This window comes from Equus quagga, chromosome 4, assembly GCF_021613505.1.
Source record: "Equus quagga isolate Etosha38 chromosome 4, UCLA_HA_Equagga_1.0, whole genome shotgun sequence".
NCBI lineage: Eukaryota > Metazoa > Chordata > Mammalia > Perissodactyla > Equidae > Equus > Equus quagga.
In genome coordinates, this window is record NC_060270.1 from 112,314,576 (window position 1) to 112,335,361 (window position 20,786).

Below are 20,786 nucleotides of genomic sequence, written 5' to 3' on the forward strand. Positions count from 1 at the left end.
CTGGCGGGCTGCTGCCCTGTTGGGGATTCTCTCTGGGAGCCTCCCAGAGTTATGGATGCTAGGCGGGGCCTCTCCGCTAATGGTGGGTAGAGGTTTTCCCCGCCGCCTCCGGTGTGTAACTCTGGAGCTTCTCTCTGGGCTTAGGTGTAATTGCAGGGGGCTTAGGTAGGGCTCTGGTCACCTGTTTCCACCGTCGCTCCTCTAGTGTGCGATCCCTCCTGCCCTTGGTGTGTGGCGATGTTCTGGGGGCATCCGCTGGAAGAAAGCCGCTTGCAGGTACTAGGCTGTTCGCGGGTTGGGGTTGGAGAGTTTTCACCTATCTCCACCTCCTCCCAGAGGGAAGTCCGTCTGCCTTCTGATGTATAGCAGCGTGGGTCTCTCAGGCGTCCTGAGATGCTATATGGATATCCTTTGTTAAGTGATGAATGTCCAATTAGTTGTAGATTCGAAGGGGGAGAGACAAAGAAGACTACTCACGCCGCCATCTTGGATCCAACCCTCAGCTTATTCTTTGAGCATTCTTGAGGAAAGATATCATGGAAATCTGATTTTAAAGTACTTATTACAGACTAACCTCGTCTCATTCAATTATTACCATATAGACCTGAAAGGAGTACAAGTGTACATACTATCTACTGTAAACAAAAATTCTCGTCAACTCGTTAGCCGGAATTACAAACAAAACTTAGTAATTATATAATATATGACTCACGCTATATAGTTTGTATAGTGACCTCATATACCTCACCGATTTGAACCTCAGAATAACTCTGTGAACAGAGTAGGACTTATGTTATCATCCACAATATACAGATGAAGAAATTGAGCTGTGGAGATGTCGAATGCCTTCCTTAACATCGCAGAAGTTTATGTGGCTGAACTAGGAACTGCGCCCAAGTCTGCTCACTCTAAATCCAGTTTCATTTATTTTTTTTTTTTGTGGATAACATTCTTTCCTCTCTACTAGGCTGCCTCAACTTCATCCTCTCCAGTGGATTTACTGAATGAGCAGTGAAATCCAAAGAAATACGGATAAGCCATCAGTCCCTGATTAATTTAGAATTAATTTTTGCAGGGAAAAAGTAATGATGCATCCAGGTAGCACCTTTTCAAAAAATGTTTGCATTTTCTATCGGACATCTATGCCTCATATACTGTCTGATTCCATCCAAATTTGTTTTTCTCAACTTGCTGCTTAGGTGTTTTAAAGGAAAACATTCATAGTCGTACCTTTTAAAAAGTTTGATGTTAAATTTCTCGAGTGTCCTTGTAGTCAACACTTTTGCTAGAAGAATATCAGGCATATTCAGTTTCTAAATATGAAAAACCTCAAATCACATTGTCCGAAAAACACTAAGCTCTCAGAGATCCTGTATTATGGAATCCTTACCCCATGTCCTAAGGGGGATGACTTCATTTCTCACGTATATTCATAAAGCTTTGCCCTGTACTGCTGTTGTAGACTGTGTTCTCTTCTAACGTCACAAAGAAGGTTAGAATCCCCATGTACACAGGCTTTGCTATCACAACCAGAAAAATGCCTAATTGCATCTGTCAACTTAAAATGTCCTTTTCTGGGTCAAAGAGAAGGTGAAGGGGTGGTGGTGTGGCAGGGAGGTGAGCAGCCAGAGCTGGGCAGGACACTTTAAATGTCCAGTCACCAGGCTCCTGGAATGCCTCTAACACTTAAGATCTAACTCTTAAGAAGCAAGGGTCCTGGGAGTTGAAGAAAAGAAAGAAGCACGTTTTGCTGGTTTGTTAGACAAGCAGATGGGAAACCACCCCAAACTTTCCTTTCAGGGAAGTGGAAGAAGTGAGACTCAAGAAGGTCTTCAGCGTGTTGGCAAATGGTCCCAGTTTGAGAAGTGACTTGCAAGCAGGAGAGCCAGGTGGACTGTGATGGAGTGCTGCCACAAGACTAAAGCGTTCCCACCCCCCAGAAAAAAATAACAAAGCATTTCCTTTATTGTGAAGCTCGACCGTGGCTCACATAGATATTTATAGTGTTGACTTCTCTGAGTATTTTCCCCACACGCCAGGGAATAGGTCCATTAGGCAACAGGTCTAGAAGAATTGGGTTATTTGCTTTGTCACCTGAGTATTTTACCACTGGCCATGCCAATGTGCCACTTGGTACCTAGATGAATCCCTCATTTTATCCACGTTCCAATAACTGAGGAGCTCCGTCTCTGACCTTGATAAATTCCTTGATAAAACTGTATTTACCAGCAGCTTCCAATATCACCTGAGCCCTCCCATCCTTTAATGTATAAACTGCTTCTCCATCCATCCCCGTTTATTATCTTGTCTGTAACTAGACATTGCTTCCAGAATGCATCCCCTGCAGAAACTAGGCCTTTCCACAGCAGGATCCGACAAATCCGCATCAATGTGGCACCACGCAGATTTGTAAAGAAGCAGGGACGCCTAATATCTCTCCCTGTGACATCTGGAGAAGGACAAGTAAAGACCAGGTACATTCACCAGCTGCCGCTCAGAGCAGCCAGAGAGTCAATTCACTTCCCCAGCCTCGTGGGTTCCTCTGTGAAGATGCATGGGAGTTCCCTCCTCCTGCTCGGGCCTGTGTTTGTTCCCTCGACTCTTGAAAGCCAAATTGCCTTCAGTTCTTGGGACCCTTTCATTACTGTTTGAACAGGCTGGGGACTGATTGCAGGATCTCGTCTCCATTTTTACCTTGTCACCCCCGTAAAGACCAAAGCATGAAAGATGCTTAATGCCACTGTTTGCCGTGAGAAACCCACTTTTAAAATGCGACTTTGTTCAGTGATTGTGGTGGGGAAGGCTCAGTTTCAGATGCGGTCAGGTAGTCTTTGAGGAGGTGGGGTGGATCCAGAGGAGAACCTTTGTCTGATGCGAGAGGAGAGATGTGAGTCTCTTCGGAGACACTAGATGGCACAGCAGCTCTGAGCTGGCGGCCTCGGGAGAGGCTGGGCTGGTTCTGTCATTGCTGCCACCGGCGCGAAGATGCACCTGGGGTGGGAGAGGGGCTCACATTTTGATTCACTTCAGTGGGCACGGGTTGGCCTCACTGCCTTTTGCTCCCTCTGGCCTCCTCCCTGGCACCTCTCTCAACTTTCAATCCTAATGACATGTCGAGGCCCCAGGGGACAGTGAGTTTGCTCTCTGTGAACCTCTCATGAATGCTTTTGTTGCCCTGCTAACTGCGAATCTACTCATTTTTTAAAGTAAGTCTCTTCACTCTTTGCAGTCCTGACTTCTCTCACCTCGTTAAAACATTTGCTGTAAACAGGACCCAAAAGTTCCTTGCTGCCTGGGTGGGTTGCCAAATGACAGTGGCCTGCCCTGTGATTACACTGACCACTGTAAACCACGGGGTTGGGTTTTTTTTCTTTTTTTCCTTTCATTTTGAGCGTTATTTAGGACTCAGAGGCTGCACTGTTTCTCGGCTTTGTTCCATTCTGTTTCAAATGGCTGCCGTGGGTTTCTCCACGGCATCCAGCGAGCCCCGGTGGAAGTCTTTATTTCTCCATATTGGTTATTGATGAATGGAGGACCAAGGGGTAGAGTAAGCCTCTGTGTGGGTCTTTGTGCAGGTGTGGTGGTCCACACCCCAGACAGAGCTGCCCTTGAAGGCAGGGGGGCCGTGTTTCCTGGGAGGCTTTGCTTTATGAAAGGTACCCCACTTCCACCTGCTAGTCGTCCGACTAAGGAGGATTTCCCAGGAATGCAGCCCTCCCGAGTAGTTCCCTCCTGGGATTGCTGCCACTCCCTTTCCTCCTCCGTGTCTGCCAGGAGGGCCCAGGACCTTCACACACTTGGTTCTGCTTCCTTCCCAGCCTTTCCCTGGGCATTTGTCTTAAAGAGCAGATCTCAAGTTTTAGCCTGGCCGTAAACCCTGCCACTGCCGACTGCTCAGCGTGGGTCATGGGAGAGGGGCCCGCTACCTGAGTGGAACAGTCTTTTGATGAACCCCTCTGACCCTCTCCTGCCCTTGTCTTATCAACAATGCTATCTTCCTCCTGTGGTGGTTTTCTTCGGTGAGTGTGAAGCTGTGGCTGCTTCTAGTCGTTTCTCAAACATTCTCTTCCTATCTGCTCCCTATCATCCAAGAATTCCTAAAACTCTCTGGTCTGCTGAGAGTACTATTTGATGGTTTGTCATGGTGGTGCTGCTTGTTTTCAGTGCTGTTTTGGACTTTAAAGTATCTTTCCTATCAGACCTTTAGCATGATAGACAAAAATCTGGCCCAAAAAGGACCCAGCCCAATAGGTTTGGCTTGGTGTTTGATGGCTACCTCTGTCCAGGCCCCCCATTGATCTTGACTTAGTTAGAATGGGTAACTTGAGTGAGTCTAAGATGGTAATTTCTTAAAATGGATGAATAAGTCTACAACCCTACAGGAAGTATATCTTTTCTCTCATTTCATGGGATTTAGAGTAAGAGGTGAGGTCCCACATTTTCATCCCATCTCCTCCCTCCATTAGTAATGTGCCATAACACGAATGTGTGCTGTATCTGAAGTGAGTTGTGTCAGGGGCACCTTGTCTTACTTGATCTTCAGTGGGAAGGATGACAGGGCATAAGCGCTGTTTCCCTCAAGCCACAAAACGAAAACTGATCCATGAGACTGCTGCCATCTCCTTTGGGCAGACCCTGAATTCAGCGTGAACTGTGAGAACTCGTGCATTCGTTCATCCGATGAGCCGTCCTGGTAATAATGCTGTCCTGTATTTTGCCATATTTCTAATGTATCAGTGCTTCATGTGTATTAACTTGTTTGATCATTATAAAAATCCTATTTATTACTCCCATTTTTACAGATGTAGAAACAAGGCATTAGGCCAACTGAGCACCTAGGACGTTCCTGATTTAGATCTTAAATCCAGTTTCTGCTTCCGATCCAGTGCCCTTTGCACTACCAGATGCTGCTTCTCTTGAGAAGAGCACTCTAGAGTTATGGATATTTAAGCAAGTAACATTCTTGACAGTAGGTTGTCATCACCGCAGCAGTAGGACCACATGCCATGGAATAAAGGTTGGGGAACCGATTTTACCTAGGAGAGAAGACAGCTGAGCTGGGCTTGGGGCAGGGGAAAAAATCCCAGGCAAAGAGAGGAGCGTGTGAAAAGTCTTGGAGGCATAACAAAGCATAACGTGTCTGAGGGGTGGAGAGATGTCTGGTGGGGCTGGAGGAGGGAACAGAGCCATGAGCAAAGATGTGAAGAAAAGGGAGATAGACGAGTCTGGAAAGTCAAATGGAGATCTGCTTCAAAAGAGCCTTGTGTGATTTTGAGGGAGCACTTCTGGACAGAGTGAGCTTGTGGTGCTTGTGGGTTGTCGGGCAAGAGATGGCCAGGAAGCTCTTAATGCTCTGGAAAGAGGTCTGTTTGGAGATAAGGATTTAGGACTCAGCCTTCTGTAGATGAAAGTTGAGGATTTCCCCAGGGAGAGAAGGTGGAACAAAATGAGAACAGAGGTGAGGGCAGAGCCTTGGGGTACAGCACAATTCAAGAGATGAACAAAAGAACAACTGACCAGAAAAGACACTGAGAAGAGATGTTTAGGAGAGCAGGAGGAGAGCCTGGAGTGGGCAGCATGGGAGAAGGGAGCTTCAGGCAGTGCTCAATGGTGTGGGGCAGCGGGAAGTTGATTAGGTTTCAAGAATAGCTTGAATGCTGCCATCTTTACCTCTCTTCTCCCACACTGTGGTGCAGGTCCTAAGACGAACTGTCATGGCGCAAAGGGAAGCCTTGAACCACTAGGTCAAATTTTTAATATGCTGCATTGAGGATCTGACAGAGTTCTTCATTGTACGTTTTAACTCTTGGACGAAATATATTTATTTATTTATTTATTTTGCTGAGGAAGATTTGCCCTGAGTTAACATCTGTTGCCAATCTTCCTCCCTTTTTTGGCTTGAGGAACATTTGCCCTGAGTTAGCATATGTGCCAGTCTTCCTCTATTTTGTATGTGGGTCACCACCACAGCATGGTCGCTGATGAGTGGTGTAGGTCCACACCTGGGAACCAAACCCAGGCTACTCCAAACTTAACCACTGGGCCATGGGGCTGGCCACTATAATCGTTTTTAGTATAATAGGATTTGCAGATTCTAAACTCAATGCTTTTTTTTAATCTGTAAGAATTGATCAGTATGGATTTCACGTTGATGTTATGTAAACGCTCCTCCTAAACTCATGGAGATCTGCTCCCAAAATTCCAACTTTGAATCTGTCAAGATTTTAGAGCTAAATTCTAACCATTTCTTTTCCCAACTGAGTTTTTCTCCTTCCTCCATAACAGCCTACCCCACAAAGGTGAGCATGAGACTTGGAAACTGTTTTCTCTTTTAGCCAAGCTTCTAGGAGGGGCCATGCGATTTGCAGCTGATGTCAAGTAGCCAGAACAGCAGGGCTGCTCCTCGTGCTGGAGAGCCGTAATCCTATTACGCCTACCTTGAGACTTTCACATTAGCTGCCTCTATGGTTGTAGATGGACTGAGGTGACTCAATTGGCTTTTAAATCCGGAAGGGTCCTAGTTTCAAATTTCCCATGTCTAAGTCAAGTAGTAGATTAGGCCCCTTGCTAAGAGGGCCTGTCTCCTTCAGAGTCCCTGTGGCCATATCTCTTTCTTTGCTGTCTTTATGAGTCCCATACTTTCTAAGTTCCACCAGTAAGCACTAGATTGGAGCACAGTTGTGTCCTTCAGTGATGATCCTTGGCGGGAGGTGAACCTGGCTGGCATCGCCCTGGGTCATGGATTTAGTACCTGTCTTTGCACAGTCAGGATTAGGAAATACGTCCTCCGTTGATCCTGTAAGAGAAGGATGTCATATTCTTTTGTTCGTGTTAAAGCTGTCCTTGAGAAGGTAATGTGCAAGGTATGCAAAGAGTTTTCTTCCTCTCATTAGCCCCCAGTTGATCTGTCATCTTCCTCGTATTGTAATATGGATACAAAAATTGTTTAATCCAATTAACTATTTACAATATTTACAATTCAGTTTGATGGCTAAAAGTACTTATCTAATAATTGACTAAGTTTCAGAGGTAATTTGCTGGATCAAATGTCATACTTTATTTGTAAGTTTGCGTTTCTTTCTTTCTTTTTTTTTTTTTGAGGAAGATTAGCCCTAAGCTAACATCTGCCGCCAGTCCTCCTCTTTTTTTCTGAAGACGACTGGCCCTGAGCTAACATCCATGCCCATCTTCCTCTACTTTATATGTGGGACGCCTGCCACAGCATGACTTGACAAGCAGTGCATAGGTCCACACCCGGGATCCGAACTGGCGAACCCCTGGCTGCCAAAGCAGAACATGTGAACTTAACCCCTGCACCACTGGGCCAGGCCCTAAGTTTGCATTTCTTATGCAAGAGTTTGAGTTCTGAATATCACTTTACTGGATTTTTTTTTCACTTAAATAAATATGCAAATATCTTCACGTTCGCTGCTTCCTTTAGCTCTCACATCTCTTTCAGGAAGGTATCGTACCCAGTTTACAGATGAGACTGGGGCTCTGATGTCACATAGCTAGTGAATGCTTACGCTGAAGTTAAACTTAATTTTCAGACTCTAAACCACCACTCCCCGAATTATTTGACCAAGACACACTTTTTAGAATGGAATGTAATTCAGAATGGAATACCATCAGAGCTCATTAAGGTTTAAATGTTTAATATACGGTAACATTGAATAATAATGTAAATTGTTGAAATTTTAGGATAAAATGCATAAAATAGACTGACGGGTTATTTAAGGTAATGATCATGACTGCAGCCATTGGCTGGGGGTGTATGCTTCCTATTTGTCAGTGAGGAGATTGACTTCCTAGTGCTCTTAGAATTAATGACCCATTTGTTTGTTTTTAAGTTTCAAAAACATAGTCGGGATCTTTATATTGCAGAGAGCAATAGGAAGTCCAAATTCCTGACCAGTCATATCTATTATCATTGACATATGGGTACACACTGTTAGTGATTCCAGAAAAATTATCGACATGAAAGGTGATGAGGAATCCATCCAGTCTTCCCATGCCAAAATGCCCATAACACCCCCATACCCCATCCTGAAAGGCAGATTACTGGATCCTAGTTTTATGATAAATTATAGGAAAAAACTTTACACTGATTAACATTGCATGGAACAGGGTCGTTCATGGAACAAAATTTGGGAAATGTGAATGTATACCTCCCTACTTTCTCTCTCTTACTAATCCCAGGCACTTACTTGCCTTTGGCTCATCTCATGCCCTCACCTCCTCTTGGGTGGGTAGGAAATGTTGAGTCTGTCTACATCCATTATTTGAATTCTCTGGTAGAAGGATATTACATGACCTGAAACACTAGTGAGAGCAGCACTATTGTTCTGTTAAGCTAAGATATCACACAGGATCGCAAGGAATTTGGATCAATCATGCAATTGATGAAACCAATTGTTCCGAGTGGTGTTAGAAGACAAGTTTTGTCATTATTGATTAAGGTGGTAATGAAAAGCAATTTTTTTAGAGTAACCATCCACAGAGTGAGGGATAAGTTAGGCAGCTACAGTGTAAGCAGAGAGTTCTTCCCTCAGATTGGAACGGAGCGGGGCTGTATGCACATCTGATTTCTTCCATGTCCTTCTATCAAGGAGTACATTTATGTCAAAAACCCCTTTAGCGATTATAATGGCGTAATCTTTCCCTCTGCCAGTATCTTTTTATAAAGATTTCTCCTAAGAAATCCCTGAACTAACTTACCCCTGAACCCATTTCTATTTTCAAGCCGTAGTGATGACGTTTTTCTCATTATTTCCTTGTTACTTTTCTCTTTATAGACCTGGCCAGAGGACTGTGGATGACCTAGAAATTATCTACGAAGAGCTCCTTCACATTAAAGCCTTATCCCACCTTTCCACCACTGTAAGTTGTCTCTGATGAGCATGCTCAGGGGGACTGTGAGTTAAATGCACTGGTGGGACTGGAAGAGAGTATTATGGTATGTTGCGTGGAGCAGGAGCTCCTGAATTCTACCTCTTAAGTCTCCCCACTCTTTCTCATGAGATGCTAAGGAAGTTACACCCAAGAACGATCACCGAGAGCTGATTATTAGTCGCTGCCCATGTGCCCTAAACTCCAAAGCAGTGTGATGTGAGTAGGATTGGAACATGGGCTTCATCCTTCCAAATCCGAGCCTTGGAACCTGCACACAGAGACAGGAGAGTCAGGCCTTTAAGAGGGACTTGAGACCGTTCCGTGAAATATAGAGCCGGAGGGAGGAAGGAGAGAAATCAAGATGACCTCTCCTGGCCCGAGGGGCTGGCTCTGCCCAGGTTTGCTGCCCTCTTCAGAAAGGAAGCAGGAGGTTCAAGAGAGCGTTAGTTCAGATATGTTAGGGCAGAAAAGCAGTACCTGCCAGTGCAAAATAGCCCAATGGCCCCATCTGACTCTGAACTTATACCTGATGAGGGTGTTTAGGGAAGCAGTGGACGGAGATTTGGCCTCTGAATAGGGGCAGATACGCCTCCTAACGTAGGAGGTTCTCTATGGAGAACATGATTTCTAGGCAACACGAGTCTCCTGGATGCTAACAATTCAATAAGGAAAATAAGAAGAAAAAGAAGAAGTTTTAACATTCATGGATTATATCCAGTAGCCCCCCCTTATCTGCAGGGGGTACGTTCCAAGAGCCCAGTGGAGGCCTGAAACGACAGATAGTACTGAACCCTATATATGCTATGTTTTTCCTACACAGACATACCTATGATAAAGCTTAATTTATGAATTAGGCACAGTAAGAGATTAACAACCATAGCTCCTAATAATAAAATAGGACAATTATAACAATATACTGTAATAAAAGTTACCGTAGATCTTAGCAACCTCAGCATTTGATTTTTTTTTTTTTCATTATTAAGTCAAGAACTTTCAGCTTTTCACTTAAAGGAAGCACTTTACAGCTCCTCTTGGCCATATCTGAATTGCCAGCATCACTACTCTTGCACTTTGGGGCCATTGTTAAGTCAAATAAGGGTTACTTGAACACAAGCACTGCAATACCCTGACAGTGGATCTGATAACCGAGATGGCCGCTAAGTCCGTAATGGGCGGGTAGCGTATACAGTGAGGATACACTGGACAAAGGGATGATTCACATCCCAGACCAGACAGAGCGGGACAGCACGAGATTTCATTATGCCACTCAGAATGGCATGCAATTTAAAATGTTTGAATTGTTTATTTCTGGAATTTTCCATTTGATATTTTTAATAGTCAACCATGGTTGACTGCAGATAACTAAAACCACAGATAAGGGGGGACTACTGTACTGAATTCCCTCAGCATTATCTACATGCCTAATTTGTCTTTCATTCCCAGCTCACTTGGTGATGTTATGCTGTCATGTAGTGGCAGTGCCGATGGTCCCTGCCCTGGGGATTCAGGTCTCTGCCGAGAGCAGTGAGGCATTCACCACAACCCTGAGCAGAAGATCCCCAAACCTTTTGCCCTTCGACCCAGACAGAATTGTCTTCACATTCCTCCCCCCGTACTACTTGGGGTCTGGAAGCTGCCTCACCTACATGGAGTATGCAGGAGTCTGGTCCAGCCCAGCCTCCCCTCCTGCCTACTACTGCCCGTGTCATCCTCACTCTCTCCGTGGTGGGACAGCTCTAGTCCCTTGGACCCTCACCAGGGGAGCTCCTGCATATGTAGGGGCAAGCAGCTGAGGCTCCATGAGCTGATGCTGTAGAGGGAAGTGAAGGAGGACCCCTTTTCCCACCCGTGCTCCTAGTCCTCGGCATGCACGTGTTCTGATTTTCTCAATCTTGGTGGGATTGGGAGGATGGTGGGCAGTCTCCACTTCTACCTCCAACCCCAGGGACCCAGGCACTGAGGAAATTCTCAGGTTACTTGATTCTTAGGGACGTGGAGCCATAATTTGGAACCATAATTTGGAATTTAAAAACAAATTAGCTATCTAGGAATATAAATCTGCTCACATGTTTAAGCTTAATTATTCAGCTTCAAGACATTGGATTTTCCAACATCTGCAATGATGCATTATGTGTGATGCAAGGAAGAGCCTCTAATAGTAACAGCATCATATGATGTTATAGATGCTCTCACCTTCTCGCCCAAGATAAAAGGCAGAGAAATTGCTGGATCATACGTGTGAAGCCATGTTTTAGACGGTATGTAGGGAGATTGTCTTGTATGAGTTAGCTTATGAAATAGATTTTGTAAGAGCTTTAAGAATCTAGGGGCAGATTTCTGGAAAGTGGTTCTGGATGAGAGTAGCAGCGAGCGAGGTGGGAGATGGCTGTGTGGGAAGAGGGTGCAGTTCGCACTGTCTGGAAAGGGAACGAGCCCCTTCCCCCGTCAAGTCCGGCCTTTCATGTTCTTTCTCTTTTTCTTCTAGGTGAAACGGGAGTTGGCAGGTGTTCTCATTTTTGAGTCGCACGCCAAAGGAGGAACTGTGTGTAAGTGACAGCTGTCGTGGAACACGGCACCTGGCCAGCCCCCTCGCGAGCATGTGCCGCGGGAACCTGACTGCAAACGCTCCCCTTTCTTGGGCCTGGGTCTGACCGGGCAGGCTGTCCTCTGGCACTTTTGTGGTTCTCGGCTGTGATTATTCCCTGCGCGTGTCTGCTATTGCGCAGCACGGTGGTTTTCTGGTCCCAGCCTGGGAGCGGTTGCCAGCCCGAGTTGCCACTTGCCCCCGACCCTACTGGCTCCAGGCAGTCTGTAAAGAGGGTGGGATGAAGTCTCTGCTCTTCAGGCAGGACCCTAGGCAAGACCTTTCACGGTGACCTCACTTCCATTTGTGGCTTTAGAGGAACTAATCTATCTCGAGCTTGCTAGTTAAAATGTTAAACTCTCCTGCTTTCTTTTCCTTCTGTCTATCCGCTATCAGCTCCAAGCCTGAGAGAATTTCTTTGCCCCAAATACTTATGCAGTGTTAATATATAGTATCTCTCCAGAATCCAGGTTGTAGTTTAATTCTGTGATCATATTTGGAAGCGAGAAATTAAAATTTGATATTAATAAGCATGAACAAAATTATTTAGGCTGGCATTTCCCACATGTCCTACAAAATTTTTTTTGAAAAACGTTGTTAGTGGTCTACTCCGGTTAGGAAATGCCACCTTCCCTAATCTCTCTTGAAGAATCATAAGATGCATCAGCACGCTAAGGTCCTCAGAAGTTCTGCAAGAAAGAAAAATGTTCATGTCATTTAAACTGACGCTGCCTAGACCTAGGGAGACATGGAACGCTTTTTTAATGGACACCTGTTAAGTTTTCCAGAAACAATCTCTGGAAAATCTCACTCTTTGTGTTAGTCAAATAAGCAGAGAACATGAATTGTAAAAGCAAAAAGAATTAAAAATTATATTTCAAAATGTTTTACTTTCAGTCCTCGAGTGTTTCCAACACTGACATGTGTCTTAGTAACAATGTCCTTTCTTTAAATTTTAAAGGTTTACTTTAATTCTTTTATTTTTACAATCACTGATGACTTACAACTTCTCTTTCATTCTTTTCACTCAAACTTACTGATTGTTTTTATTTTATTATGAAATATTTAAATATTTCAAACAAAAAATAGAGATTATTACTAACAGCTTTTTAATCTTTATCAAACCCTGACATTATGCCAGATTTTTTTCATATTTTCTAAAGAATGAAATTATACACATACAGTTGAAGGCCCCTTATTTCCTCCTTTATCTCATTCTTCTCCCTCCCTCCCCAAGGTAACTCCTACCCTACAGGACATAGTTATCATTCCAACCCATTTTTTAAAACATATGTGGATATGTATTCATAAACAATATGTAGGGCTGATTTGCATGTTTTCAAACTTCACATTACTGGTCAGATTACTTTTAAAAACTATTTTCTGTAGCATAATAAGCTTTGATGAATTGTGAGGGAAAGTGTATTTATTGCTTTAAGAAATGGATTGCTGGTGAATTGATCTCTAGTAAATACCTATCTTAGGGCATAGCAAGTAGTGCAGTATTTCTGTTCCTTTCATGTTCTATAGAAAAGGAAATCATATTCCATCTGAATAAGTTAGTATTTGCCAGTAATGTTTTTTCCCTTCTGGAATAAATGTGTAATTCTGGGGACTTACAAATGATGGTTTGATGAGCTGTAATTTATATTGATGTGCTTCCATTCTTGTCATAAGGCTTTTCATCTTTTTGTATCTAGTGTTCAACCAGGGGGAAGAAGGTACCTCCTGGTACATTATTCTAAAAGGATCGGTGAATGTAGTCATTTATGGCAAGGTATATATATGTATATATCTTTTTCTTTTTGAAGCTTTATTGTGCTCCATTTACTAGCATCACTTTAAGTATTAACAATGTAGTGCTACGATTAAACTGCAACAACGTTGTTACTCGATGTAGGAAAGACATTATAGCATCTCTAATCATAAGCCATCCTACTCAGAGTTGTATTGAACTTTCTGGGGCTCATCCCCTTATAGATATAATGTATACATTTAAGTTAGGCCCTAGCCCATATTGCTCAATGAAAGAAAAATGAAACATTATAATTGAATTATGTGACCCTCCTTTGGTACCCCTGCGTGCAGCTCATTTATATATGCAGTGTTTTAGGGGAAAGGGTCTGTGGTGTGAGGCGGAGGGGTGTTTGCCCCGTTTCAGGGATCATCTTCTGAATGTTCTGCTCTCTCCAGGGTGTGGTCTGCACCCTGCATGAGGGAGATGACTTTGGCAAGCTAGCACTAGTGAACGACGCCCCGAGAGCTGCTTCCATCGTCTTGCGAGAAGATAATTGCCATTTCTTAAGAGTGGACAAGGAGGATTTCAACCGAATCCTGAGGGTGAGTCTAAGGCAAAGTGTGGCTGAGGGACATCCCGTTTATCCTTTTGTCAGATAAGTGAAGACTTGATCGTAGTGTTAATTGAGCAATACTGTGATTAATGAATGCTCAAGGAACAAAAAGCCTGGGTTACAAACCTGGGACATTCAATGTGCTGGTGTGCGTTCTGGGGTCCAAAGGTGACAGTTCAGTAAAGCTGCACAGGTGGCACGCTGTGCTGGACCAGATAACTCTACACACATCTGAACCGGTCCATGAGAACTGAAGAAAAATAGGGATTGCCTTGGCAAAGTGTCAAAGTCTGAGACGTTTCTCTTTGGCAATCCTGTCTTCCCTTTTTGTGTCCTTCCTCCCCTCACCCTCCATGTCTTTCTCCATCCTAGACCTCCTTTCCTAGCCTCTACCTCCTGTCTCTTCTGGACCTTTCTCAAAGATCCGAATCTCAAATCTGAGCCTTTCTCATATCACCACACACTCTCTTGATTTATTGAGTAATTATGTTTTAGTGCGAAATAACATCAATCATGGGTTACTCCAACCAAACATTTTCATTGCAAGTGCTTAATGTCAAGTCGATTCACGCTAAAAGAATTTCAGATATCGGCAAGTAGGTGAAGAATAATGGAGGTGGTAGAAGGAGCCATGAAATTGCACTTAAAGTTGGCTCTGCAGATGGGCCTAAGGTAAACTTGTTAAGGTTTGTGAGAGTGGATGATGTTTAGAAGAGATGGTCCCTGGTCTTTTGCCACCAAGCAGGTCCTGGTTCTTTGGGAGCAACAACCCAGCTCTGGCTGGTAGAAGCCTAATTGTGGACTGCTGGGGATAATGACAGTGTCCCATCGCCCCAGTCCTCTCAGGTGGCCTGCAGTCCATCTCACCCCAGCTTGAGATCACTCATTGAGACTGTTCCCTCTAGGATCACTTTGTTCCTTTCCCTTGCCTCCTGGCTCACAGAGCAGACTCCCTTCTCGGCCTCTCCCAGCCTTAGCATCTTTCTCTGTCCTACCCTAGAGTCCTAAATGCAGCTTCTGTGCTTTCTGCTACGTTTGACATTATTCAACGATGATTTACAGTGTCATTCTCCATTCCTTATGCGTGGACACCTATCCCTACACAGCCACATTTGCTTTTGGTGGCAAAATTTCTGACAGCAAAATTTCCCTTAGGAATGTATTCTCTTACTGCAGAGAAAGTTAAATTAAAAATTATACCACTGACTAAAACAGAAAAAATACCACGTGGAATTTGACTTGATTCTTATCTAATCTCTCTTAAAATGAGAACCAAATGATGAGAAAAAGCACATTAAATTTTTTAAATTAATTGTTAAAATGACATTGAAATTTAGAGGTAAACTACTAACTCTTTGAAGTTTACGCACATGGAGTTTACACTCAGCCAAAAGATTCTTTGAAAGAATAGATTAAGTAAGACCACTATCACTGATGTAACTTATAAAATTATTCAAAATCACCAAATAATGTTTTTAACACATTTCAAACTGATTTTTTAAAAAATAACAGTGTCTTTTGATTAGAGAGAAAAGGTGCTACTCCTGTGAAAACTAAACACCCTCAGAAGAAAATCAGAATGAAATAACTTTGCCACAGCTGAGTGCTGTTTGCCACATCTTTTGATAAGAATCGGTGCATTTGCTCTGCCATCTTCCTGCTCTACCACCCTCTCTGAAAGGTTTCTCAGAGCACAGCCACATCCTCTCTACTTTGCTGTTTTCCTGAATCCAGGCGGGGTGGGGGTGGGGGAAGCAAAGTTTTAAAATCACATGCCTCAAACCTCATCTGGTCCTCTCTGTGACCGTTGGAGCCCTTGACTTTGAAAATGACTTAATTTGTAGACGCAACAATTAGCATCACAAGCACCAAATGAGTTTCTGAAGCATTTGAAATTTTTTTCATTGTCTGAGAAAACAGCAGCATCTGTATGTGGTGTAATTTGTATTTGCAGGACGTTGAGGCGAATACAGTCAGACTTAAAGAACATGACCAAGATGTCTTGGTGCTGGAGAAGGTCCCAGCAGGGAACAGGGCTTCTAATCAAGGAAACTCACAGCCTCAGCAAAAGTAGGTTTGCGTCCAACACTGCGATTGCCAGACTATGATTAACCTTTTCACATGGTATCATCATTTCTACAATAGCATGGTCTCATTTTTTGTGGAAGATGGCAATGCGTGTAGCTTTTTTTCTCTCTATTGACTAATCACACATCTTGTGGAGTATAATGTATCCATTTCTGGCACTGCATTGAGCTTGGTGCTGCCTAGAGTAATTCAAGGGAGAATATTCCTCTACTCTAAAAACGCTCTTGGTATACAGTGTCCAACTGTAATAGCTTTGGAAGAGAAAGAACAATGGAAATGGGAATGCTGGGCAGCTCACAGGATACTTAGGCCCCTAGGTGATGAGAACCTTTGGTATTTGAATTTCATATGGAGGATTTCTCAAGAAGTGTTTTCATCTTGTTATCAGAGTGAGCATCTTTAAGGGAGACCCAGACTTCCAATATAAGAGAGTCTGTTGATTGCAGGCCAGAAGCATCCACTTGGCCTCATCCATACTTATTCCTGCTAATGTCAAAAGGGCATTTGGTTCACGTTTCTCAGGTCCCCTGTTTAACTTGAGTCTTTTTCAGTATTTCTGTGTTCAGTTCCATCTTTTGCTGCAACTTTCTGCATGAGAATTTTTCATCAAATATACCAAGATTTGAATGATAGGAGAATTAGGAAACGTAGCTCTAAGAAATTGTAGAAAATTACAGAATCTAGTTTTTAAAATAAAGATTAATTTACAATCTTGGAATAATAAAAACAGCAATTCTGTAGCTAAAGACACGTTACTGAATAATATGTTGAAAAAGAATGCACCCCGAGTAATTTTCCTTTGTTTGACACATAAATGGGGTGTTTCCTTTAATCAGGACACTCACCATAATGGATGCATTTTTATTGTTTAGACTAAAAGCCTCAGACGTTTTCATCTGGATAAATCAACATATTTTCAAAGAAGGCAGGAAGAAATATAATATTGTTGAATAGTCATAGGATATTTTATCTAATCTTTATCACAACCCCTTTTAACAGATGGAGAAATACAGGCTCAGAGAAGCAAGTTGCTTGTCCAAGATGATAAAGCTTATAATGGTAGAGCTGGGACTCAGGTCTGGCTTGACCAACTTCAATGCTTTTGCTCCTTCAGCCTTGCAAGTTATTATAGCAAAATACGATATCCTCAACACTATCTCGTCAACATTGTAAACCAGTATATTTCAAAAGGGCTGAAATAAAATAGACTATGTAAAAAACTATCCTTTGACTTACAAATGTATAAAATTACCATCCAGAATCCTTTATTATTTATTTTTCACTACCATTCATTCTTGAAAATGTTCTTGCTCAAGTGTTTTCAACAGTTGTCCCTTCAGCCCACAGAGGAAGATGAGAATGAAAACATTTTTTATGGAATGTTGGGACTACCCCCAAAGATTTTCTTTAGTGCTCTTAAATATAACTAGACCATTTTACAGGGGTAATCTGCATTCTTTAAAAATGGCTCGGATGGCTCAGGACAATTTTGCTACCTGGAAAAGTAAGCCTTGAAAACTCTCCTTAACCTTGAAACATTTCACCAAAAGGTCGCTGGAGGTCCCTTTCCTTCGCATCTTTATATCGTGGGGAAGTGATCAAAAGTGTTTGCTTGTTACAACATCTTGCATTCAGAGTGCCCTCCAAATATTGATTGTTTTAATGAAATCAAACTAAAGGGAACAGGAAAGGGGAGGCCATGTGCATTAAATTTGTTTTAGACTTGGATCTGATTTCCCTTGTATTTCCTTATTCGTGTCCTGTACACCGATCCAAATTTCATCTATAATTCAAAACCTTGTGTGTGTTCACACCACACCATTTAAGACATATCAATGAGTACAAAATAATGCACCCACAAAATCAGTTCCTTGAAGAGTAAAAAGCCACTCTCTCAAGGGGTCATTGTCCACGTTGAGCTTTTCCATACCAGACCAGAGTTGGAAAGGGGGGCTGGGTAAGTGAATTTGGGCCTGATCTTCTGGAAAACTTCAATAACATGACAACAACCATGTCTATGGACGGACTTAAAATTTAGGAACCATTAGGGCCTCTGTCTCCTCAGAAATTGTGCTTTTTGAGCTTTTCAAAGAGGGTCACCATGTTGGTGCTAATAATATTATTGTTTGGATTCATTTTTCTCCTGAGAAATCCAGAATAGTTTATGTATACATTTTAAACTTTCGAAACTGCCTGACTCTCCCCAAGCCACTCAACTCTGAATGTGATAGTAAAATGTCAATAACAAGACAGTATTTCTCATGATGGATACACTAGATGGAGCCCTCATACATTTACCATTGTGGATATCTTCTGCTCTGTGCTTAGGTGGTTTTCTTAAGAGAGAATTTGAAAGCTCTCCCTATTTTAGTTACTGAGTTGCTTTTTCCTTAGACTAACAACCACCCAGTTGCTGAGCTCCATCTTGTTTGCAGAAAAGGTCTCTTTCAGGTCCCCCTCCCCCACCTCTCTTTTGGTTCTAGGCGCAGATAGAAGTGTCCTCATTGCCACACTTGGGGGGAGGAAAAGATCTTCTGGCACAGTCTTAAAACCTCACAGCTTGGATAGTGTAACCAATTGGGGCTCTCTTGAACTTCAACTAGAGTAGCTCCTTGGTGCAGTAAACTGAAAAGAGCCACCCTGTCTGGTCTTCAAGTCCCTCAGTTAAACAGGGGTCAAGAAGTAGGCTCCGGGCACTGGGCAGCCTGAAACAAAGCAATGAAGTGATGTTTCCGCCAAACCCATAGCTGCCAGATCCCAGCCGGCTATGTCTGGCCAGAGGCTCCCTGGCCCTCCCTCTCCAGAGATCCCTGCCCTAAGAGAATGTCACCACCTGAACAGCCATCTGTGGAGCTGAGAAGAGGGAGAGGATGAGGTGAGGCTGCCATGGCAGCTGTACCACTAGAGGGAGCCTTTGACAGCAAAAGAAAGATGCCCTGGCGTCCGAGACTGACCAGGTGGGCAGAGCTTAGAGAGGCCACTTTTCTCTAGTGACATGATAGGATATCTGGCTTGCCACTCAGGTCTTTATTCTTTTTGACCAGACGTAATACCCTAGCTAAGAGATATCCAAACAAAGAACACCGGAATGTGAAGCCAATCTTTTATCAGAGTTAAGCTTTTGACAAAGTAACAAATTTCAGACTGATGTACCAGTCACATACCCAGCTGTGGAGCTTGCCCCTTATTAGCAACATGTCCAATGCCATGTGAAATAACGAGTAACTGGTTTTCTATGTTACGTATTTACACTCTTATTTAAATAAAACTTGTTTTCAGAAACAAGCAAGCCCTTTTCAGAGGGGATATTAAATTGCACAGCTGACTTCCTGTTTGTAAGGAGCTCCAGGGACCTGGACAGAGCCTCTGCCCCGAGCATCTTGCTGCACAGGCAGAGCAGCCCTATGAGACACACACTTGTGCTCTGAAGCCAGACCTGGCTCACAGCAGAGATCTCACATTTACTAACTCTGGGACCACAGGCCTAACGCCTCCCCTCGCTGCCCGGTTTCTCCATCTGCAGAATGAAGATAATATTTGACTAGCAGGAGTAAAGATGACGATGTCATTCAATGCCCACCTGGTTGTCTGGGGCCTCGTAAGCATTTGACAGATGTTGAATGCCCCCTCCAACTGCAGTTCCTTGTTAGTGTGGCCAGATGCTGCTCCTTTTCCAGCTCATCTGGTGAACGCTGTCCAAAAATCCTGTATTTCAGGAATTATTGAATGAACCCAGCAATTTTCTCCATTTTAGTGTTGAATGTCATTTATAGATATGCCCTCTCCTTTCCTCAAATAGTCATTGCCTATTAGAGGAAAAACCCTTGTTTTCTACCTTATTTACTTTGAGAAAGAGGTCATACTTTTGAGATTAAAGTAGATAATTTTTTTCTAATTCCCCTGCTCCTCCTCTAGGCTCCAAAGACAGGTTTCCTCAAAGATTTAAACTCTTCAGCTTCCTTTTGGCCCTGAGTGCACACACACACGCACACACAAATGCACACACAGAAAAGCTTCAGCTGCCGGTTACCTTCCAGGTAGACTGCGTGTGCTGCTTCATTCAGTACCAGGGCTGATCGACTCGCTCTCCGTTTTTCACGTCGCAGGGTCATGTGTTGAGTGGGCTCCTCTTCACTCCCTTGGACAGGAGGTGAAGACTATGAGACTAAATATGTTAGAGACATTCTCGGGATCTCAGCACACTTCCTGCGAGGTCTCAAACAGGCAGGGAGAGGGTGTCGGTGAGGAGGCGAAGAAATGTGGGTTCTCCGGGAGCTGAATTCTACTGCTGCTTTCTGAATAGAAGAGGATTTTATTTCCATTGTTTCTTCCCTGTCATTTTGCTTCAAGTGAAATGCCAAGCGGAAAAGCAAAGTCTGAGTTTTGGGGTAGGAACACCAGATCATCTTAATGTCTTCTATACAATGTGTGTATGGTGTTCATTCCATTTTGTTACCATAGTGAATATGACTTTGAAATAACCCACGTTCAATTTAAAGAATAAATCCTCTCCTGTTGATTGAAGAGCCCCATGGATGGATCTTCTTAAATAATGGCTAACACACCCCCCGCAAAATAATTTATATTGGACATTGAAATAAATTACATGGATTTTCTACTGATGTTTTATTTCCTATTCAGATGCTACTGGGGTTTGTTTGTTTGTTCATTGGTATTTTGGGTTTTGTTTTCTTTTCTCTTGTTTTATTCTCAGCTGCCTTTCCAAAGCACATACCAGCGTACAGTTGGGAAAGACAGCACTCCAGAAATAGGCAGGGGAATCCAGTGTGGGAGTGAAATTTTGCTACAAGTGACCCATATATGGATAACCTGGTTTACTGTCGCTTCCCCTCGCCAGCTCCCCCTGCCTG

The 20,786-nt window shown here is 43.3% G+C and overlaps 1 protein-coding gene across 10 annotated transcripts in view; it reads left to right on the forward strand.

The window, feature by feature from the left end:
- Positions 1-20,786, forward strand: part of RAPGEF4 (Rap guanine nucleotide exchange factor 4) — a 296,243-nt gene that overhangs the window by 222,451 nt on the left and 53,006 nt on the right. For all 10 annotated transcript variants that reach the window (XM_046658760.1, XM_046658761.1, XM_046658762.1 and 7 more), the window contains 5 exons: positions 8,796-8,880; positions 11,378-11,438; positions 13,177-13,253; positions 13,670-13,816; positions 15,782-15,897. In XM_046658760.1, the coding sequence (XP_046514716.1) occupies positions 8,796-8,880; positions 11,378-11,438; positions 13,177-13,253; positions 13,670-13,816; positions 15,782-15,897 (486 nt within the window). The remainder of the gene's footprint in view (positions 1-8,795; positions 8,881-11,377; positions 11,439-13,176; positions 13,254-13,669; positions 13,817-15,781; positions 15,898-20,786) is intronic.